This window comes from Aedes aegypti, chromosome 2 (assembly GCF_002204515.2).
Source record: "Aedes aegypti strain LVP_AGWG chromosome 2, AaegL5.0 Primary Assembly, whole genome shotgun sequence".
In the NCBI taxonomy this organism is placed as follows: domain Eukaryota; kingdom Metazoa; phylum Arthropoda; class Insecta; order Diptera; family Culicidae; genus Aedes; species Aedes aegypti.
The window spans coordinates 8,624,814-8,649,795 of record NC_035108.1 but is presented as its reverse complement, the minus strand read 5'-3'; the positions used below and the strand labels follow the sequence as shown (position 1 = coordinate 8,649,795).

The window sequence follows — 24,982 nt, the reverse complement described above, 5'->3', positions numbered from 1 at the left end:
ATAAAAAATCAACGCTTTAAGATATATTCACCATAAACCGAATTTTATATGGTGAAGAAAGCGAACAGAGATATTTGCTAAAACAATCGAAATAACTGTATGTAAAGTCATTTAAAATTGAATTATCATGTATTGATATCGATCATAGTAAGCGGATACTGAGGAGTTGAAAAGAGGAAAATTATTTGCTGAAGCAGTTTTCGAGTGATCAAGGTGGGTCCTTCTGGTTCGTTACCTTAGACAAGTATTTGGGATTTATATCTGGTTCAAATTCAAGATTCATACATTCTTCAACAGGCGAATGCTGCCCTGAGTAATTCGTTGTGGCAGATTTATTGGATGTGATTGAATTGCATGGGATAAGTTGGATGCCGAGATAGAACAATTGCAGATACTTCTATATTTCAATGGGAGGATATCACGGGAAGTAAGGTTTTGGTAATTTGAAGGAATTCTTCAAAGTATACGTTTTGTTATCGTTTGGGGTTGATAATATAATAAACGGGACCGGTATTGAACGCATGACCTTCTGCTAAGTTAGCCGAAGCGATAGCAATTTATAACCAACCACGGCATACGTATGCGGGACAAACATTATGTCGCGAGAAATAACAAGACTTCGTTTATGGATTAATGTTCCTTGGATCACTGTTAACGTTCAATGCGCCGTCATCGTAATCATCGTCATCATTGAAACTTCAAAAGCAGTTTTTCTGTTCGAAAACAAAAAATATTCGATAAAAATGTGTTCACTGTGTTTCGATTGGAAAATAGAACACAGTGAACATATTTTCCTAAAAAAAATTTCTTGATTTTGAACGAAAAACTGCTTTTGAAAATTCTGAAATCAATGACAGATCCTGCCCCCTTAAAACTGCTTCAGCAACTAACTTTCCCTTACTACTAAGATTTCGCTTACTGTGATCGATCTTATTTCATTACATATATTTTCAATTTTAAATGATTTTACATACAGTTATTCCGGTTGTTCCAGCAAATATCTCTTTTTTCGCTTTCTTTATCATATAAAATTCGGTTTATGGTGAATTTATCTTAAAGCGTTGATTTTTTATGAATATTTTGTATGAAGCACTTTCAGAACTTTCAATTTTGCACATTTTTGCTGAAGGCACCAAAGAGCTATCTCGAATATTTTTCATGTTATGGACAATTTTCGGTTAAAAAACATATTATTTTCAAAATTTTGTCAATCGTTTCAAACAAAAACGTCCTCACAGTTTTTTCACCATAAGCATAGAAAAAGATAATCTTTCTAATGCCGACAAAAGATTGAAAATTCGTTTGCGCCTTTCGGAGATATCGGCATTTGAAAACAACATTTTTTTCGAAGAAAATTTCTGATAACTCTGTAACCATAAGAGATAGAACAAAAGTTTTTTCGGCAAAAAGTTGCGAAATCAAAAGTTCTAAAAGTGCTCGGAACAAAGTTTTTGCGACAAATTATCGTATAAAAAGTTATCAAGAAAAAACCGATTTTTCAGTACCACCCTAACTTTTTTGTTAAAAAAAATCATAACTCGCGAACCATAGGAGATAGAAATTTGGGTTCTTCGGCAAAGTTGCTCCAAATCGGTTGTTCTAAAACATTGTAGAACATTGTGTAGTCCTAAATGCGTCAGCAAAAAAATTTTTGTGCTGATCTCGTAAACTATGTGACCCTAACTTCACATCTCTGAAAAAAATGTCTGAAGAATATGGAGAAACTTTGCCGAAGACACCAAATATCTAAAATTAACGGTTTAGGCGCAATCATTTTTGTCTTCCTAGATATGGCTTTGGGACCAATGTGGAATGGTGGTCTACATCAACGAAAATTCAATTTTTGCCAATGAACAGTTTGGATTCCGCCATGGACATTCGACCACTCATCAACTTTTACGTGTAACAAATTTGATCCGTTCCAACAAATCTGAAGGCTATTCTACTGGTCTTGCTCTTCTAGATATAGAAAAAGCATTCGACAGTGTTTGGCATGAAGGTTTGATCGTAAAATTAAAAAAAACTTTAATTTTCCAACATACATTCTTAGAATAATTCAAAGTTATCTGTCAAATCGCACACTTCAGGTTAATTATCAGAACTCCAGGTCTTAATTACTTCCTGTAAGAGCTGGTGTTCCTCAAGGCAATATCTTTACATCTGACTTACCTGAGTTACTTCAGAGATGTCAAAAATCCTTGTTTGCGGATGATACAGACCTCTCCGCCAAAGGACGAAGCCTGCGTGTCATTTGTAGTCGATTGCAAAAGAGTTTGGCCATTTTTTCATCATACTTGGAGAAATGGAAGATTTCTCCTAATGCTTCCAACATTCAACTAATAATATTCCCACATAAACCAAAAGCTCTTTATTTGAAACCTTCAAGTAGACATGTTGTTACGCTGGAAGGGGTTTCAATAAATTGGTCAGATGAAGTCAATTATCTATGGCTCATGCTAGATAAGAATTTAACTTTCAAAAATCACATTGAGGGCATTACAGCCAAATGTAACAAATATGTAAAATGTCTCTATCCCATTATTAATAGAAAATCAAAACATTGTTTTAAGACCAAGCTTTTGATGTTCAAGCAAATTTTCAGGCCAGCCATGTTGTATGCTGTACCAATATGGACTAGCTGTTGTTATACCAGGAAGATAGCTCTGCAGAGAATTCAAAATAAAATTTTGAAAACGATTCTGAAGCTTTTTCCCTTTCGTAGTACCAATGAGTTACATAGAATATCCAAAGTTGAAACATTGGAACGAATTTCAAATAAAGTAATTAATAATTTCAGGCAAAAATCGTTACAATCTTCTATTGCCACGATTAATGCGTTATATATTTAGGTTAAGTTAAGTTAAGTAAATCGTGTAAAGCGTGTAAAGTGTAGTGTAAAGCGTGTTTATTTTTCTCTTATAAACAGGTGTAATCAACTCACCTGTAAAAATCTGAACTGCTACTGCAAATGAAATGTAATATGTTGTTAACAAAATGTTACTGAAATCTTAAATTTGTTTCACCAAATTAGGATGATAGTGTTGTCTAACACAGAACACCTAGATATAAGAAATGAATGTTATATTTGAAATGATACTATTAAAAAAAGATCTTGATTTGAACATTTGGTGGAAAATAAAAATAATCGCAAATCTAAATTGTCTACTCCTACACACAATCAATGAATTTTCTAGTAAGTTAACCTCCACAATATCTCTAGCCGAACAGATTTCGAAATTGAATCACATCCAATCATCATTACAGCTCGAAAGCAATCACCATTTTTCCATTTACTGAATCCGAGAACACCAGACATAAGTGCATAATCAATTAGCAATCATGTGGAAGGAAAAGCGAAAAAGCTATTAAGTGCACACAAAGCCAACCGAAGTCCGAGTCGAGCCATCTCGACTACAATGGCTCTGGGTGCGGGTATGCCACCGAAAGCGAAAAAAAAACTCCCACAATCGGGAAAATGCGAACTGATTGACGACGATCTTCTGACGTCCATCGTTTGTGCTCTCCGAGTTTTCCGGCCAAGCTCAGCTCAGCAGCACTCATTCGATTCGTTTTCCATCATCCCAGTTCATGAAGTTCGAATTTCAACCAGCAGAAGCACCAACGGAACAATCAAGATTGTACAACATGACAAATAAAGAAACGATTGCCAACCACCCATTCGTCCATCCATCCATCGACCGAACTTTTCTCTAAAGGGCTGGCAAGATGAGAAAAAAAACTCCCACCGAGCCGAGGGAGAAAAAAAATCCTCCAACGACGACGAATGGCTCCGAGCGAACGGAAAGTCTGCAGTTGACATTTTTCCGACTTTGATGTTTTCTCCGGGGCCATGACCGAGAGTCTGAAATTGATTTAATCTGATGTTATCGGGGATCGTAATGAATATTTTTCCCGCTTTTCCACCAATTCTTTGTGTGGGTGACTGTTTCGCTGCTGGTGGAATCGATTATTTCGGTCCTTAGCCAAGCAAGGATTTTCCTTCAGGCAAAACGAACTGAGATGCTCATGAGCCGTGAAATCACCAGGCACTCGAAAAGGATCATTGCTTTCATGGCGCGCGCGTGTAAGGGTAGGCGGTATTTCTAACCACGGAATTCCACAGAATCTAATGAGGCGAATTTTTTGTTTTCAAATTTCGTTTGATTTCGTATCACTGAACTTTTCTGTAACATACGAAATAAAACGGAATTTATCAAACTATTTGATTTCGCATGCCTTATAATGAAGTTCACAAAAATATGTTTTCTCAATATTTGTTTTTAATTATGAATCGTGGTTTACGGTTAACCAGCCGAGTGGAAATTTAACAACTACCGAAAAGCTAAACATTACATATAATTTGCAATCGGATTAGATGGACAAATTGATGTGAAGATTTGCGAAAAAGTTACACGTCTTCTCAGTGAGAATCGAACTCACGACTCCCCGATCTCTAGTTGGGGCGCGTTAACCACTACGCCATGAGAGGACTCATGAACGCAGAAGTTAACCTGAATTCGATTTAAGCTCAATAATCACGTGGTCCTCTTTCGCAAAGTGCACCTCTTTCGGAAGAATTAGATGCCCATCCAAACACAACGCATTGTTTTTTAGGTATAGGAATAGCACACTACATGACGTAGTGGTTAACGCGCCCCAACTAGAGATCGGGGAGTCGTGAGTTCGATTCTCACTGAGAAGACGTGTAACTTTTTCGCAAATCTTCACATCAATTTGTCCATCTAATCCAATTGCAAATTATATGTAATGTTTAGCTTTTCGGTAGTTGTTAATTTTATTTTATGTCTAAATATAGAGTAAGGTGGGGCAAAAGTTCGACCTTGTGTCAAAATGTTCACCCATTTTTAGTTATAAAAGTTATCGCAAAAAAAAAACGAATATTAATGAAAAATATTAATATTAATATTATATATTTGTATTTCATATCGAGTTTGACGAAACAATTTCATTTTTCGTCTCGTTTCGTCATTAAGAATGCAACGAATTTCATGTATCGGTTTGTTTTGTACCACCATGGAAAAAATGTTAATCGCATACCCCTACTCGAGTGACGGTCAAAAGCGATCAGGAGGGGAAAGAATAAATTTATGGATTTGCCTTCGGTGTGGAACGATTAATCTTCAATTAACTTATCATCTCATTTGTGTGGGACATTGGGCTCGTTCTCCAGAGCGACTCGTGGGTGGACGTCACGCTTCCATTATTAGATCTCAATTAGGGGCTTCCGGGTCGGTGAAAGCAACGAGGGGATAACTCTGCGCTAACGAGATTGGAAGAGATGGAAATTAAATACCAAATGTTTGTTGTAATCTTTCGCTTCCGTTTTAGATCAAAAATTTCGGATGGTGAGAAAAGTTTCATTTACGCATTATTCTGACTCGGAAGGAAGTCAGGAAGGAAGTGACGGAAAAGAATCGCCGTTTTATTGAATTGGTTTCTATTTGAGCGGATATAATTTCGTGGAAACAGTCGATTGAGTAACATTCAAGGTGGTTTCAAGAGTAGTTTTCAATGAAATAGAATAAAAAAAAATGTAAAAGAAATAAAACAAAATATCCAAGAATATAAATTAAAAGTTGAGTTGAATGTGAAATTAGCATGATTTGAAAATAAACCGAGATGAAATAATGATTGATCCGAGATTTACTCGAGAATGAATTAAGGTTAAAATGTACCGCCAAACCTCAAATTTTAAAGAGCAAAAAATCTAGAGAACCCAACTTCCATGTGCTCTGGAAATGTTATCTATTAGTCACTCGCTGATGATCACCAATCGATCAGGTTTAAAGCTCGAATGGAAGTTTGTTCTCTTGAACATTTGAGGTTTAGCTTCGATTCATCTTCACTTTAACAATGTTTAGAAAATGAGCTGAAAATGATTCGTGGATGAATCAGGAGTGATACTAAAATATGTACAAACCTTCTCAGGTTCTGGTAAAATTACGGATGAAAAGTTCTAGCTGCTTGAAACGTCAGAATATGCTTAGAGTATGAAACAAAAACAGCTTTATTAAATTTATTAAAGTTTCGTTTGGTGTAAGTTGAAGAAACATTTGAAAAAACTCTTAGAAGTTTTGTCTAGAAATTAAAATCCAATTAACATAAATCATTGGACGGGCTCAGACGCAGCTATTCAGCAAGGCCAACCTGAGGATCGTGAGTTCTAATCCCATAGGTCGAAGGTCTTATGGGGAAATTTACTCGACTCTCCAAGGCACAAAGTATCTTCGTGCATGCCTCACGATATAAACATGCAAAAATGATCAACTGGCAAAGAAAGCTCTCAGTTAATAACTGTGGAAGTGTTCAAAAGAATACTAAGCTACGAAGCAGGCTCTACCCCTGTCGGGACGTAACGCCAGAAAGAACTAGATGATGAAGTTGGATTAAGAGTGATTTGTTCATCTTTTATTCGGAAACTCTTTCAACCTAACTGAATTTATTTTCTTGTTCTACACCGCTGTCCCAGTACAAATCACCATCAGTAAATCTAACTCAAAGTAGAAAGGGTCCAACTGCTGAATGCTAACCATCATCACACATTTTACTCACCCGTGAAAACCGAGCCTGCGCACACACTACCCTGCTCCATTATGGAAGTCCTCCGGAAATACTCACAAACGCTCTCTGCTTTTCTCATTTCCCCACCTTCTCCTGATCCAAGATGGAATGTTTCGCATACCACCGGGTTATGTACCAAACTACTCGAATACGGTCGAGCACAAGTGAAGGAAAAACCACTGCACCGACTTCAGTGACATATGGCGAGCAATTTATTCAAACGATTTGAATCGGAGAGAAGATGAACTGTGTGAGAAGCAAGATGAGCTCGTTTTTTCACCGTTTTCTTTCGACCACAGCTTTCCAGCTGTACAACTATGATGATGATCATCAACATCATCATCATCATCATGATCATCAGCGGAATCGGAGTGGCAGCACATAGTACCGGTTATGAATGTAACACGGCAGGGCGGAGCGAAATTCTTTTATATTTCTGTGGCAGCATTTTTCTCTTCTGTTTCTTCCTCGAAAGCCATGAGAGCCACAAGGGTGAAACCGATCCGATAAAAGCCACCCATCGAGACGATCTTAGGTGGCCGTGTGTTTGTTTTTATCCCCTCAAACAAGTTCGTACATTATACATCATCCTAGTTGGCTTTGAAGAATATGCTGATAACTGCAGCTATAAAATTCATCTCTTTCCTCCCTCTCGTGTTTGTGTCGGATTACCTCGTTCGGGAATTCCACTTTTCCACTGAATGGAGCTTATGTTGGGATATTTATGTAACGACGATGGCAAAGCGGAAATTCAATTAAATGACAAAATAAGAAATCATAACAGGACCAGTGTAAACAGATGAATAAATCATTAGCAGAAGGCAATATAGCTCGGCGATCTCGTGGAGAAACAGGAAAATGGTGGGAACAAAGTTTTAGAAAAATTTGTCTGGTAGACCGGTGTGGAAGTTGAATTGTATCGTTTATACAAACCTGAGAATCCTTAAGTCCGAGGCGTTCCGCCAACTTTTTCCGGTCTGGTTTGCTGATGTACTTCTGCAACTGAAACCGCTTTTCTAGACCTTTCCGTTGGGAATCTGTGGAATAAAAGCAAGTTGTTAGTGATGCGATGCCGACGGGAAATTTTTTGCTTCAGGGTGGAAAGACTGGTAGTTTTATCGCCAAATTAACGTTTAGTTTATAACCAAAATTATTTTTGAAGTGAAAACGCCATGGTCAACATGTGCCGCGATTGATCAACACGATTCTTGCGGAACACATAGTGAACCATAGATGCAATGTAATTTTATGAGTACAACAAGTGGTTAAGTTCATCCAACAACTTCCTTGAAAATGGCTACTGGGATTTTTGATAAAGAGAATACGCTGGGCAGGGCATGTTGCAAGAATGCCGGACAACAACCCTGTAAAGATGGTGTTCGCTACGAATCCGGTCGGAACAAGAAGGCGTGGGGCGCAGCGAGCTAGGTGGATTGACCAGGTGCACCAGGACCAGGAGAGCGTGGGTCACAGTCGGGGATGGAGAGAAGCGGCCATGAACGGAGTAATTTGGCGAAATATTGTTGGCGAGGCTTTGTCAAGATAATTGATGTAAAGCCAAATAAGTATTAAGTAAGTAAGCAAAATATTCAAACCGTGCATAAAAAGTAACACCATTTCTCGACGTTTCATGCAAAAATAAGGTTTTGGCGGAAAAAAATGTATGGAAACTTTTTTTGCACGGCCGTGTAAAAAAAATCCGTGCAAAAACAGAATCGGGTGTATTTTGTGCCATGTTTTCACAAGTTCTCAAAAAACTCTTCCAGTTTAGGAATACGTGTCGACATTGATCTGGTTTTGAAGATATTCCGATGTTGCTTGGGGTACCGTTTATAGATGTCTTGAATGATTAGTTTATAGATGTGTTGAATGATGATGATTTTAAAGTATTTTATTTTTATTAGGGTCAGTTTTGCATAGAAATATTCACACTTTTTGAAGGTGTAAGCAATACAGTTGGAAATGTCGGTGCTAAACAATCCACTGGTACTATGCCTTAGCAATTATAGTTTTAAACGACTCTATGATGATGATGATGATATAGGCTGCCATCTATTGTAGCAAGGTATCCACCGGTAGCAATGGCCTATTCTAACAAAACAATTTGTTCAAGATTGTATGACTATTCGTATTCAATCATACTCCTGTCTGAAGGGCCAAAAACGAATGGCGGACCCGTAAGCAGAGACACTTACGCGAAACCCGCAAGGAAAAAGAATCTCCTTCCAAAAGTAAGTTCACACGAACAGTCGTACAATCAAGCCCTTGCTTGTCAGAAAGACCCAATAGATGGGAAGAAGAGCCCGCCCTTTTTCCACGAAATGTTAGCGATAGGAAGTTGACAGTTTCACTCTTCCTATCCATCTCGCTTCAATCGGGTGCCCTGATGGTCCCACCCAACCCAAAATGCATATAACATTGGAAATATAATCAAATAACACAAGTCATCATGAAAAGATCTCACCGGTTTTTTTTTATCCTTGTAGTATTTTGAAGCTGGTCGTCGCAACGATGTCATCGAACTATTTCACCGTTAGCTATAAAGTATCATTTATGCGAAACTGTTCAAAAACCGAGAAAAAAAAAAAACAAACTTCCACTCCTCCGATGAAGCGATACGAAAATCAAATCCACTTGTTGGGCTTCTCAAACTGCACTGCCCGAAAACCGAAAAAAAAAACTTCCATTCCGACGAACCGAAAGCCAAAAAAAAAAAAAAACACTTCTGCTATGCGAAAACTGTACCCGTTTGCTGGGCTTCTCCAAATGAAGATCGAACGGTAGAGTTGCCAAAATCGAACGGGCACTGTATTAAATTTGCAACACTCCAATTGAACACCACTGTACATGCCCAGTTTTCTAATCGTACCGTCATCTTGCTCATACCCGCTTCTTTTTCCCGCTTCCGAAAGATCACTTTAATCAGTTGGTGTGGGTAAGACTCGCAAGCAAAAATTCTCCACACGTTCGCCTCTCTCACCACACCACATACACCCGTCCTACCACTACTACTGAGACCGCGTTCACTCATACACTAATCGCTTCTCCCGCGCATGCTGTCGCCAATCATTTTTTTTTCACATCAATTACACTTTTTTAAATTCTAAATTATTAACTTTTAATCCATTTTCCAACTGAAATTTAACTTGCACTCGCGACTTTGCTCTTTTCTACGTTCGGATATGTATTTTTCGTCGATTTTACTTTGATATTTCCACATTTTTTCACTATTTGAGTACCACGTTAAAAATGCACAACCTTCCCTCAGCCAGTGCTGCCCTGTTTTGGAGCGTCTTGCTGGGTAGTGCTTCGTGAAGCCCAAGCAGGACAGTTCGGTTTTGCGTCGTCCGATTGATTTTGCTGACGGATTCGCGCGTATTTTCGTTGCCGGAGAATTTTTTTCCCCTGTTTTGGAGCGTCTTGCTGGGTAGTGCTTCGTGAAGCCCAAGCAGGACAGTTCGGTTTTGCGTCGTCCGATTGATTTTTCTGACGGATTCGCGCGTATTTTCGTTGCCGGAGAATTTTTTTCCCCTGTTTTGGAGCGTCTTGCTGGGTAGTGCTTCGTGAAGCCCAAGCAGGACAGTTCGGTTTTGCGTCGTCCGATTGATTTTTCTGACGGATTCGCGCGTATTTTCGTTGCCGGAGAATTTTTTTCCCCTGTTTTGGAGCGTCTTGCTGGGTAGTGCTTCGTGAAGCCCAAGCAGGACAGTTCGGTTTTGCGTCGTCCGATTGATTTTTCTGACGGATTCGCGCGTATTTTCGTTGCCGGAGATTTTTTTTCCCCTGTTTTGGAGCGTCTTGCTGGGTAGTGCTTCGTGAAGCCCAAGCAGGACAGTTCGGTTTTGCGTCGTCCGATTGATTTTTCTGACGGATTCGCGCGTATTTTCGTTGCCGGAGAATTTTTTTCCCCTGTTTTGGAGCGTCTTGCTGGGTAGTGCTTCGTGAAGCCCAAGCAGGACAGTTCGGTTTTGCGTCGTCCGATTGATTTTTCTGACGGATTCGCGCGTATTTTCGTTGCCGGAGAATTTTTTTCCCCTGTTTTGGAGCGTCTTGCTGGGTAGTGCTTCGTGAAGCCCAAGCAGGACAGTTCGGTTTTGCGTCGTCCGATTGATTTTGCTGACGGATTCGCGCGTATTTTCGTTGCCGGAGAATTTTTTCCCCTGTTTTGGAGCGCCTTGCTGGGTAGTGCTTCGTGAAGCCCAAGCAGGACAGTTCGGTTTTGCGTCGTCCGATTGATTTTTCTGACGGATTCGCGCGTATTTTCGTTGCCGGAGAATTTTTTTCCCCTGTTTTGGAGCGTCTTGCTGGGTAGTGCTTCGTGAAGCCCAAGCAGGACAGTTCGGTTTTGCGTCGTCCGATTGATTTTTCTGACGGATTCGCGCGTATTTTCGTTGCCGGAGAATTTTTTTCCCCTGTTTTGGAGCGTCTTGCTGGGTAGTGCTTCGTGAAGCCCAAGCAGGACAGTTCGGTTTTGCGTCGTCCGATTGATTTTTCTGACGGATTCGCGCGTATTTTCGTTGCCGGAGAATTTTTCCCCTGTTTTGGAGCGCCTTGCTGGGTAGTGCTTCGTGAAGCCCAAGCAGGACAGTTCGGTTTTGCGTCGTCCGATTGATTTTTCTGACGGATTCGCGCGTATTTTCGTTGCCGGAGAATTTTTTCCCCTGTTTTGGAGCGCCTTGCTGGGTAGTGCTTCGTGAAGCCCAAGCAGGACAGTTCGGTTTTGCGTCGTCCGATTGATTTTTCTGACGGATTCGCGCGTATTTTCGTTGCTGGATTTTTTTTTCCCTGTTTTGGAGCGCCTTGCTGGGTAGTGCTTCGTGAAGCCCAAGCAGGACAGTTCGGTTTTGCGTCGTCCGATTGATTTTTCTGACGGATTCGCGCGTATTTTCGTTGCCGGAGAATTTTTTCCCCTGTTTTGCAGTAGTGTGTGTTCCTTTGACTGCGACGCTTGCTCCTGCGGGGCGGGTGATGCGGTCAGGATCGAACGTGTTACGCGTGGAGTGCAGTGAAAATGTGTATAGTGTTTTACGGAAACCCCAGTGCAGCGACGGAGAAAAACTGCTTCACATCCTGGTAAAATCGTTCTTTATTATTGTTTACTTTACTCACTTATTACCAATTCAAACTAAATACGTGCCAGGGTCGAAAATATAATTTTCGATTCGGGATGTGTAAAAACATTGCATATATCCATTTGATATCTGGATGTTTTTATGCGGGGCTTACTGTAAATAAAAATGACCTCAGAATGTGTGTGTATTTACTGCCATTCTTGAAATGGGTCGTTGGAATTTCAGTAGAGCTATCACCTTTCATCTCCTGGGCTAAAATTGTCTGCAGATATAAAGATATCGAAGGGTATCATTAAATACATGCATACAATTTTCTTCCATAAAAGCACTGCCGGCCAGTGGGAGGTGGATTGTATCACACACACACACACACACAACCTTCCCTCAGCCAGTGCTGCCAGGGTCCATCTTATAGTTTTAAACGACTCTATGACACTAACCCGAACGCTACTACCCCAAATGGGTCACTACCTGGAACGCCATTACCCCGAATGCATAACATTTGAAGGCTAATTCTAATTAGAAGATGGGGAAATAATACGATTTCTTATGAGTACTGCACAAGTTTGACATAACAATGTATTTTTTAAACATTATAAGTTAAAAAATTAGCTCGATTTTCAACAAATATTTTTTTAAATATGTTTGGATTTGTCCTCTAATGTCAATGAGATTCACACAGCCACACCGTAATGCTCTGAAGAACAGCCTATTTCAAAAAGAAGTGTGAATTTTATGAAAAGGATAACTTTGATATGCACAAAATCAGGAAGTAATAAAGTCTCACTGATACCATTTTCTTTCACTCAATTTGTTATAAATCTCGATCTACTAGTATTAAGATCTTTTAAATGATTTTGTTTCGTTAACGATTGTAATAGAAGATCACCCTAATATTGCCGCAGCAAGTGATGTTCTCTGAACGCTTACAGAGCAACTTGATAGACAATCGCTACAGTAAATACTTTTGTTGGTTTGTGGGATCATTCATCCGAATTTATATAAGATTAATAAAAGATGACTGTTTTAATGCAAGAAGATATAGGAAGGGATTTGAATTATAGCAGGATTAACTTCAATAAATACTCTAAGGATACCCTGCTCTAAAAAAATATGAAAATATTAGTGACTAGCTCATTCAACGAAAACTTAGAAGAAAAGCCTATTTTAGAAATAAGGGAAAATTTCTGGTGGAATTCTTACAGCTATGATGTGAATAATAACTGTAACAATGTGGTGCTATCAGACAACCTATATTCATAAGAGAGGACAATCTTTGTTAAAAACAAAATTGAAATATGAACACCACCGAAAAGTCCAAATACCGGTGAGCACGCAGCTGTTCAGCAAGACCATTAAGGGTATGGGTTCGAAATCCTCTGGTGGCGGATCTTATTGCACTGAAATGTTCCTCGACATCTCTGGGCATAGAGACAAATGTTAAGAATGGTATATTGACTACGGAAGCTCTCAGTCAATAGAAGGCTTGTTTTATTGAAAGCCTATTAACAAATTTTATAACGCTATAGAAGGCAAACAAATTTCACAATTTTTTTTGATGGTCCTCGAAATGTTACACCTCGTACAAAATTTGTAGAATTTCCATACAAAAATTGTTATCAAAAATGGCATTTTTTGTCGTTATGAAATTTGTAAATGAACCCTGGAACCAAAGACCTCCATGTCCCTTGCAGTTGCCCAAAATTTTATGGCTCATAACGTAGTCTAGAAAGCCGTGAAAAGTGAACTGCGATCTGTCAAACTTGGGTATCTTTTGCACTACCGAGGGACCAAATGCAGTACTACAAGTGGTACCCAATCTGAGCCCAAATGGGACGGACTTACTAGAACTGTGAAAGTGCCCACTGAGCTGAGAAACAGGCACGTCCTAGAAAGAAATAGAAGAAGATAGTTGCCAGCAAAGTATTTTGAAAGAATAGCTGGAATATGAAAGAAATATATGTATAGGGCAAATATATGATGAACATTTATCCGAAGAATTTTACGCACTTCTTATCACCGGTTCCCATAAGAGACGCATACATCTACGGTCAGTTTATTTTTTTTAACAATATGGTCAACATTTTTGCCCACAACACGAACTCTGCCCCCGGATTATGGTACCGACATTCTCCATATAAAATGTCTTTGGCGGCCATTTTGTTTTTGGTCAATTTATCAAAAAATAAAATATGGAATACACAATGCATGTTTATAAGGAGCTACTCTGAAAAAATCAGAGACTATTTTTCGAGATATTTGAAGATTATCATTTTTTGGCTAACTTGGTACCAGAAACCTAAATGTTATTACTCAAAGACGGCTGCACTAAATAGATTCATTTTTTACAACAAAATCCCATTGATGTGATAATAAATCTTCGAGCTGTTTAGTAGAATACCTATAAGTAGATGAAAAAACCGAATTTAGTACTATACCATTTAATTCCACTAGAGTTTGTATCCTTTGACAGATACGCGTATTTCGACCTCAACTGTAAGGCCGTCTTCAGTGTCGTGTACTAGACTCGACTTGAAGAAAACCATCGTATGCACACGATGGTTTTCTTCAAGTCGAGTCTAGTACACGACACTGAAGACGGCCTTACAGTTGAGGTCGAAATACGCGTATCTGTCAAAGGATACAAACTCTAGTGGAATTAAATGGTATAGTACTAAATTCGGTTTTTTCATCTACTTCCCATTGATGTGTTGTTCCGAAGAGTAAAAATTAAGGGTATGCGATATGAGATTTTTCCATGGCGATACGAAACGAAACAGTAGGGGAAGTGGTGGTAAAATGAACAGGGGTGGTAAAATGAACACCGTGCCTTTTACCGAGAAAAATCAAATTTCAATTATTTTTCATCATGCACGGACGATTTAGAGCATAAATCGGTGTGTTTGTGTTGATACCGGGGTCAATTGAAGTGAAAATATCAACGAAAACTAAGAATTTAGAAAATCACGCTTGAAAATTAGAACTGACGTAACTTTTCGCTCGGAGGTCTTGAGGTTTTTCAGTGAGGTGTATATCGTTATGATATGATGTCAATCCTGATATTTTTAAATTTATTTTTGAATGGGTTACAATCCTTAATGGATATATTTTCGGATATGCAATGAAAATTTTCAAAAATATTTGTATTGCTCACGTTTTTCGTATGATGTTCATTTTACCACCAACAGCTGTTCATTTTACCCACATAGTGCAGGTAAAATGAACATTTGCATGGTGTTTTGCTAGCGCATAAAATAAGTGAATATTTCGCTATTTTTGTCTAAATTCATGTCGCTGCTTTAGATAACATCCCTAATTTTGATGTTTCCGATAGAACCATAGAAATTCCTCGTTTTTCTATTAGAAACAAGATGATATCCTTAAGGTGTTCATTTTATCACCCCTTCCCCTATGCGGAATTTACAAAACTGTTTGTACACTGAAACAAGCGTTGCAGTAATGAGAACCATGAACGTGTTTTTAAATTTACTATTCCAACCACGATTGTGCTATCATGAACGCTTTTTATTTGCGTTTCGTTCCCTCTCAATCCAACCGCGTCGATAGCCGAGCGGCTAGCGTTCGCGCTTGGCAATCACCAGATCCTCGGTTCGATTCTGGTCTGCTGCAAGTTTTTAACCATGATATAGTAATTTTTACTATACAAATGGTGCCATGGTAAAATTGAATGCACAAAATAATCTAAATAAATGCGAATTTAGTCTGCACAAATCAAGTGGCGTTGTGTATTTAATTTAACCCTCTGATATAGTATTTTCAACCGCAACGCTGTTCTCAGTGTAGCGAGACGAAACGAAAAATTGAAATATTCCGTTAAAACCGATACGAAATTCAAATCCTCACGAAATGTGACAAAACGATACGAAATTTTTCTGAATATTCCGCGAATTTTTTTGAGTATAGTGATAATTTTGTTATATATATACTTAGGGTGACTTCTTATATTTTGACAACTTCATATAATTTATCAGGAAGGAGGGGGGGGGGGTTCTTTGTATGACCCATCGGGCTTGGAATATTTTTATTATATTACAGCTAAACTTCAGAAGGTATGGGTGACATTGCGCTCCTATGGTCTAATTTCAAAAACCATTCCAAAATTGATCTATTTGACAGAATGTATCACCTGTTTTAGTTTGGAGGCTTGTATGCAAAATGGTAAATTTTCATATTATATTCTGAGGCCAACTATGTGAAAGAATTGTTATATACTAAGCTAAGAAACAGGCTCTGATCTGGTTGGGACGTAACGCCAGAAAGAAGAGCAAACACATGAGATGATAGTTATTCACTCATGTTTGAAAAATCATGAAATTTAATTTGTCTTACGACCAGGGCAATTCAGGTACCGAAATTGGCCAAACTGCTCTACCTCTAGTCTGTTACCGAGTGTCTGGAAATGGTCATTAATAATTTCTGGGTGAAACATCAGTTTGAACCGTTGATGGTATCAGTGGATGAAATTCTGGAAGTGTCCCTCTAGGGTCCATACAAGAACCGATATCCGGTGATCATAATGACATAAAAGTCTCCAAAATGAATCAAGTGATATTTTCTACGAAATAGATCAATGTTCCATTGATTTTTGAATGTTTTTGATGTGGTTTCATGCACTTTTTTCATATTTTACATTTTGAAATACCTTTGGTATCCCAGCAAATTTTCTCCCGGGCTAAAATTGTCTGCATATCGAAGGGTATCAATAAATACATGCATACAATTTTCTTCCATAAAAGCACTGCCGGTCAGTGGGAGGTGGATTGTATACACACACACACACCTTTGGTATCCCAGCAAATTTGGACCTAAATCCGGAAACATTTTGAATTCGATGCAAAGTTGTCAATGCTTGAATAAAAAAATAAAAATCAATTCGTAATTTTTCTAAAAAAAAATCATCAAACTCGATTGATCGATGGTGAAACTAGAGAATTTTGAAACTTGATGTCGGTTAAAACCATGGTCGTATTTTGCGACAAACCATATTTCCGGATGGCTGCACCCACTCACATTTCAATTATATTTTCTGTAGATCTTGACAAAATTCTATTTTTTTTTTCAGTGTAAGCTACAAATTAGATATTTTCAGTATTTTTTTTTTAAATTAGACAATTTTCTACAAGTCATCCATACATTTTTATAGGAATTGTTTTTCGATTACATAAAAAAAACGAGAAAAAAAGTTTGGCCCTTTCCAAATGATAGTCCAGATAAATTTTTGAAAAATTAAGTAGATATTCAAGGTGGCTTATTTAGTCAAGGTATACATCCAGAAAATGTCATTGAAGTCTAAGAGTGAGCTACCAACATCTGATCGAATTAGCGTTTCGATGCGTCCATTGCCTTATGGTGTGTGGCATCCGATAATTATGGTAATAAGGCAGCGTCCATTTATTACGTAACGCTTAACTTGATAATTTTCAATCAACACCCTTCCACTCCGTAATGCTTTTTGCATGAAAAAAAAAATCAAATTGTTGTATGGGCCGTAGCTCTTGAACCTACCCCCTCTTTATCTAGTGCGTGACGTAATTTGTGGACTGAGCCTAAGTAATCAATACTAAACTATCCAAAAAATGCCATTTTTTAAATTAGATGATATGCAGAGGAGTAGGTGGTCAGGCACAGTTTGAATAGCTCAAAATTCATTTTATAATTCAAAAATGTACGAATTTACTTCGTAAAAAGTAGTGCGTGCTACTACCCAGGTAACATTGATAGCTGAATAACAGGTTATATAGCTCCATTTCAGCTGAATAAACTCCCGCATAACTTATGATCTCGCCCTAAAAGCCATTTTTCGCTGCGATTTTCGTATAATATATTGTGCATTCAGATTAACTTTAGACCGAAATTCATAAAAGAAATGAAATATCACCAACAAAAGTTCGCCAAAGTTAGGCGTCGGCATTCTAACGAAGTGCTACGCCGACAAAGGCATTCCTTTTGCGTCGATGAAGTACTAAATTAGAATGCCGACGCCGAGCTTCGCCGAAGTTTTGACTGCCGAACTTCTAATTATCAATAAGAGTGCTTGCAGCGACACAACGACGGCGTCGCTGTCGCTGAAACAAATCGCGTTGATGGGAACTTCCATCAAGTGAGAATATCGCAGAAAGGCTTTTACTGAAGATATAGGCGATATACAACATAGGAATAGAGGCGTGCGTTATGCCGTTTTCGTTCGAAATAAAACTCTAAATTTCGCGGAATTCCGTTCTATACCGTTTGTGTTCAATTTTCCGTGGACATATTTTTAACAATTTGACGAAACGAAACGAAATCGTAAAATGAAAATTCCGCATGTTTGAGTTCCGTGGAATTTCGCGGAATTTCGTTTCGAAGCGTGTTTGACGGAATCATTCGGTATTTCGCATACCCTTAGTAAAAATCCGAATGCGATGAAAATCCTGTAGCCTGAGAAATTTACGTGGGTTATGGCTACACGTCGGTACCCTGAAGAATTTTGGAATATCTCCAGATCCCAACATTTAATGATCAATATCGACAAAGATTCTAAAACAAGAAGAGTTTTTCGAGGACTTGTGAAAAAATTGAGCAAAATACCGAGAAACAAAACAGTTATCACGATTTTAATATTTTTTGTGCACCAAAAAAATGTAGCTGCTAGTAGGGGGGCTAATGGGTACAAATTGAGAGCTCCAAATTTAAAAGTCAATAACTGTGCCAGCTCTGTGTCATTGGGATGGAAAGAAATGTTAGTAAGGCAACCATTGTTACATCGGTCATACCTCTGCCTCTCCACAGTAGTGGAATGAATATTTGGTTAGTGGAATATGTTAATGATATAGGAATTACCGTTGATTGGTGACGCCGATTAATGACAAATTACTCCTAACTGAATTAGTGTGACAATTTCTTGAAAAATAGCATTGCACGACGAAAGAGTGTAATTCCGGTCCTACCGCTCGATCCAGCGAGGATCCAGGAGTAAGCGACACAATCAAGTGACCAAACACTACTCTAAGAGCTAGAAATCGTGGGAGATTCGAGAAACTGAAGATAAAAAGTCATGAATTTAATTAGTTGGAGACAGTGTCTGCATATTTCAATATACAGTCACACGGTGCTCCAATTACCGTTATTATCAAATAAAATATACCATTCAAACGGCAGGCAGCAGTTGATTCCTGACGTTGTTCTGCACCTCTGGGCCGATTTTGAAAAAAATCCTTAGTCAGAATTTTGAGTTACGCCCTTTTGAAGTTTATCCGATAGAAATCACACGAAATATGCCACTTTAACTTGTTTAAACAAAGAGATTTTAATACAATTTTGTAGTTTTTATTTTTTATATGGTTTTAGGTATTGAAAAATACATTTTTCTGATTTCTTTCTCGACTGACATTTGAAAAGGGCCAATGCTATGTTTAATTATTACTAATAAGCCAATGCACGAAAAATGATATATACCAAATTAACTCCTGGTAGTGATTTTAGGAAATTGTCCAAAGCATTCAAATTTGTATAAAAAATTCTTGGACAGGATATGCAGATACGCCCTTTTGAAATGTATGGAAAGATTATGGAATATGGTGGATTCTGCTCCTTCTATAATCAACGGTTAGCTAGGTGCATACATAATCATTACACTTATACGGTTATTCTTAGGCTGATACTAATACTAATTTTCTTTTATGTCCGAGACCACTTGGAAGGTAAGAGGGGGGGATAAAAATAAATAAGGAACAAAAAATTAAAAATGAAAAAAAAAATAAATAATTTTTTGAATTTTTATTTTTAACGATAGTTGTTAAACTTTTTCCAATCGTCATCTGGATCATTACACAGCGTAACAAAAATGACATTTTTGCGTGTCTCAAGAATCAAATTATGTGTCTCTAGTAAATTTGGGGCTGCTGAATCTGATGCCGTTTTCAGAAATGTTCCAGCACGTCACAATTTTTAGCTACAGGTCGCCAAAGTTGCATAAAACACTGTTTTTATTGATGTTTACATAGAAATTAAACAATGATTAATCATTTATTTTTGGGATCTAATCCACCAAGCATGCAAAATAGAACTCTAAGTTACATTTCAGATATAATTTGGTTGAAATTACACGGTTAAATTTAGATTCAATCGATTTTTTCAACATACTTGCAGTCTCCATACAAAATTCGTTGTTTCTCTTATATGGCAAAATACAATACTCTTCCAAACCAACAAAAATAACGTTTGAGCATCGGAAGTATTATGAACTTTGTTTATAAGTATTGTTATACACATAAAGTTTGAGTTCTGATGCAAATTAGGCAAATAAATTGCCATACAAGCTGGACAACTTGCATGCAAGTTAGCTGAAATAGTCAAATTTAGCATTTTCAACAGTCAATATCTCAATAACTAGACGTGCTATGATATTTCTGAAAATAGCAATGAATTCAGCAATCCTTAATTAAGTTAATAGCGGTATTTTGGTGCTTGAGACAAAACCGTGTTCCGCAGTGTTATTTTACCTGGTTTTTACTCTAAAAATTAAAAACAACCTAACTGATGTCAAAAAAATGATGAATCTTTTTTTCTCTCCTTCAAAATTTTCGGATTTTTGAGGGGGGGGGGTGACATAGAAGAAAATTAATTTTGGTATCAGCCTTATTTCATTCAATTTAGCAAATTGCATAGAAGGAATGATTCAAACATAATGTAACGCAGAATTTTCCAATTTGAGATCCCCTTTCCTCCCCCACGTTACAGCTTTTGTATGGAAAATATATGAACCGTTATACCGAACCCCCTCGTTACGAAATATTTGAACGATTTACACGTACACATTTTGTCTATACTGACATTGAAAAAAGACCAAAGTATAATTGAAATATACACATTTCAATATAGCTGAACAATGACTGTATCAATGTTGACCGAAACACTCGAACATCACTTATCTGTATCTATGTTATACATCTGTATTCTATTCCATTTTATTTAATTCATTTCTATTCTAATCTGTTCTATTCTATTCAATTTTACTCTACTTAAATTTATTCTACTCTGATCCATCCTACTTGTTCTTATACATATATTTACAAATGGACACTGTATTAATCAACTGCGCGCAAAAGATTTGAACGGTACACTTTCGATATTTGTACGGCTTTTTAGCGCTCCCAGCTCTGTAAAAATTGCTATGCACAGATTCTGACTCCTAATGCGTGCTTCTCATGAACATTTGAATTATTATTTCACAGTAAGTCCAAATAAGGATTTCAACTTATGTATGATAGTTTTTATGTATTTTAAAGAACTGAAGCATTTTGTATTAAATGCTTTTTGTTTGAGCTGGATCCTTGTTTAAAAGGTAATTTGAACAAATTTGAACAATTTGAAATATCATATCACCAAGTTTCATGTAAAAGACTTCTGCAATGCGACTGGTCGAGGACTAGGCTGACATAATGAGCTGGCGTCGGAGTCTGTGCATAGCCATGTTTCACAGACCTGTCAGCGCTATAAAGTCGAACAAACATCATTGATTACAACATTGGTATTTGTAAAAATATGTATAAGAACAAGTAGGGTGGATCAAAATAGAATAAATTTAAGTAGAATTGAATAGAATAGAACAGATTAGAATAGAAAAAAATTATATAGAATTTAATAGAATAGAACAGATTAGAATAGAAAAAAATTATATAGAATTTAATAGAATAGAACAGATTAGAACAGAAAAAAATTATATAGAATTTAATAGAATATAGAATAATGTAGATACATATATGTTATGTTCGAATGTTGCGATCAACTTTGATGTTCAGCTATATTGATGTGTATATATCTCAATTATACTTTGGCCTTTATATAATGTCAATCTAGGCAATATGTGTACGTGTAAATTTTATGCAACTTGCTAAATTTAACTAAATAAGAACAACCGCAAAGGTGTAATGATTATGTATGCAACTAAACGTTGATTATAGATGAAACGGAATTCACCATGCAATATTCTTTTCATACACTTCAAAAGGGCGTATCTGCATATTCTGTCCAAGAATTAAAATCACTATCGGGCGTTAGATTGTTAGATATAATTGATCGTGTTGATAAGTAATAACTAAACAAAGCATTGGCCCTTTTTAAATGTCGGTCTAGATTTTTTTTTAGGAAAATGTGTTTTTCAATATCGAAAACCAGATAAAAAATCAAAACTTCATTTTTTTCTATAATCTCTTTGTTTAAACAAGTAAAAATGGCATATTTTATGTGATTTCTATCATATAAACTTCAAAAGGGCATAACTCAAAATTCTGACTAAGGATTTTTTTCAAAATCGGCCCAGAGGTGCAGAACAACGTCAGGAATCAACTGCTGACTGCCGTTTGAATGGTATATTTTATTTGATAATAACGGTAATTGGAGCACCGTGGTCAACAACGCCAAACTCTCAGTAGTATCCGTCATTGTTGATATCCTCTTTGTGTAAATGTTTTTTGACAATACATGCAATTTAAATTACTCTTTCTACACTGATTCTCATCCATCTAATGTCATTAAGTTGCAGCTAATTCAATTTCGCCTGTGAAATAAAAGCCTTTTCATAAAAATACCCCATAAAATCATCCGCAAATTGCAAAAGTTGTACTTTTTCCGTAAAAGACAATAATGATTCATCGAATGAAGGCATCACATTGTTGTTTTCTTACACCAATAATATAAAAATTATTCGTATTTTTTATATCCAATTCTTAATTCAGTGTCTCTAGGTGAAATTGAATATTGAAATGATACTTACACTAAATGTGTGCCTGTGTTGCACCCACTCTCTTTCTCATCGCATTCGCTCCCATATAGTTTGGCTTCGTGCTACCGGAGTTTGTTTTTGGTCTTTTTCGCACTGATCGGGAATCATTCGGCTGAATTTTGAAGACACTGGTTGGTGAAACATTGTTGAAATTTTAACTCGACCACTCATTCAATAATTACGAAATGAATTTTTGATCATATTGGTCTGGTTTATGAATTTAAAATCAAAGCATTCACAAACAAATTATAGAAACTTTTATTTAATCATTTTGCGTTTTGAATATACAAAAATTGATAAAATTATATGTGCAATACCAGCAAATTGAATTTGTAGTATTATAACGCCTTCAAACAATATAATCACCAATCATGTAATTTAGACTAGCGCGAAATACTGTTACCTCGAATTCGTATAAGAATATACCAGACACGGTGTATTGTTTAAATACCAAAATTTCGGGTGACATTGATCATTATTTACAGTTTCAATGCCAAATAGCTGAATGCAGCAAAACAAGTACGAGTACATGATCGAGTCATGTGTCGAAATTTTCTTACAAATTTGATTTTGGTGCAAAACATAATATCTAAATTAAAAAAAAATTAAGGATCCCTTTTTTGGGGAAATTAACACTTGTCAAGATGATCATTGTTAGTTTGAATAACAGCTCTACATATTTAATTTGAGTTTCTTTGATGGCACAAATATCTTAATTGGTGGGATACGTGCCTCTGGGGCCAGCCTACTGAAGCTTCCTCACACCATGTTCAAACACTTATTTTGAACTTGAAGTTTATGGATGTCTATTGATACCACACCGAACATGGTTCTGTAACTTCACTTTTTCTTAAAAATAATGCCATTTTATGCAAACATATAATTTGACAAAAATTTGAGACAAGTAACGTCCATTTACTACAAGTAACATCGATATTGGTGCTCCTTTTCTTCTTCTTCTTCTTGGCATTTACATCCTCACTGGGACAGAGCCTGCTTCTCAGCTTAGGGTTCTTATGAGCACTTCCACAATTATTAACTGAGAGCTTTTTCGCCAAAGTTTTCGCATTCGTATTGCGTGTGGCAGGTACGATTATACTCTATGCCCAAGGAAGTCAAAGAAATTTCCATTACGAAAAGATCCGGACCGACCGGGAATCGAACCCAGACACCTTTAGCATGGCTTTGCTTTGTAGCCGCGAACTCATTGAATCGTCATTATTCAATCTACGAACTTTGCAAAACACATTGCGAAAATTAAATATATGTAAAGAAGAACTTTGTGAAGCGAGATTTTAGAGTTGTAGAATTGTAATTTTGCTTCCTGTGATACTAAAATATATTTACTTTAAAGAAATTATTCATCCACATAGCATTGGAATGATCAGATTGATGTAATCCTTTGAAAAGTTATGGAGTCACATGTACTTGTTCGGCCACCTTCTGAGAATGTTTCCATTTAAAGAAGATATTTCAATAAATGTAAATGCTTCAAAATTTTCTGGAACCGTCTTTAAACGAAAGTTCTGTCCAGTTCATCCACCTACTGAACATTTACATCGTAAGTACCAAGTCAATCATATAATCCTTAGTTTATAAATCTCATGCACTCACCTGAGAAAACGGCCCGCCGCATCATCCCCCGTCGGGGTTTCCCTCGTGTCGAGTGCGCCCATGGAAAGCCTTGTCCCGGCGGCAGTGGAAACACTTGAGGACCTCCTACGGTGCAACGGAACACATAACGTCATATGAGCAAAAGCGTCTCCTTAGTGCTAATATGGGTGAGAACTTACCCGGCAGATAGGGATTCCGACAGTGGGCCAGTAGGGAGTGCAGATGCGGATGATTCAGTCCATGCTGCAGGAAAGGCATCGGCCGGCTTGGGAGTGGTTTTGCAATGATTTTATTATCTCGAGGCTGCTGCTGTTGTTGTTGTTGCTGAAGACGAGTGCCTTCTTCTTGCAGATCTGGACTGTTTGGCAAACTGCCAGCTTCGCTTGTGTTGTTACTACAGCTATTATTGCCGTTGCAATTACTACCATTACTGTTGCCGTTGTTGTTGTTATTGTTGTTGGCTCCTGTGGTTTGGCAGGTTCCATTAATTTGCACTAGATGATGGGTCTGCTGCTGGTGGGGGGAATTCGGCTGCTGGGGGTGTTGTTGGTGATGGTGATGATGATGAGGGGAATGGTGATTTGCGAGAAACGCTGTATTCGCTAGGTGATTTTGTTGAATTAGATTTTGTTGAATATAAGGCCAAAGATGTTGAGGTTGAATGAACTCTGAAAGACAAACAGAAGAAATATAGAATGAAGTAGTGTGTAACCAACGATAACATTTCAATCAATGTACTCATTTCTCGTATCTTGATTTTCTGTGATAGTCAATACTATTATCCTAATTTGGTAAAACCTGAATAAGGTATTATTGAGATTTTGTTGAACAAGCATCGGAAAGGGATCAATCAGAACAAAAAATAGCAATACAAAGTACTGTTGTATCACTTTAAGCAGTATCAAAACTTCCTTCAGCAGGAAATTTCTGT

At 37.4% G+C, this 24,982-nt stretch overlaps 1 protein-coding gene across 2 annotated transcripts in view; it reads right to left on the bottom strand.

Annotated features, from left to right (window-relative positions):
* LOC5579860 (homeobox protein Hox-A1) overlaps positions 1-24,982 on the bottom strand; it is a 107,573-nt gene that overhangs the window by 24,280 nt on the left and 58,311 nt on the right. For both annotated transcript variants that reach the window (XM_001664271.2, XM_021839875.1), the window contains exons 2-4: positions 24,231-24,719; positions 24,052-24,156; positions 7,516-7,619 (exon numbers count right to left, since the gene is read on the bottom strand). In XM_001664271.2, coding sequence (XP_001664321.2) covers positions 7,516-7,619; positions 24,052-24,156; positions 24,231-24,719 — 698 coding nt within the window. The remainder of the gene's footprint in view (positions 1-7,515; positions 7,620-24,051; positions 24,157-24,230; positions 24,720-24,982) is intronic.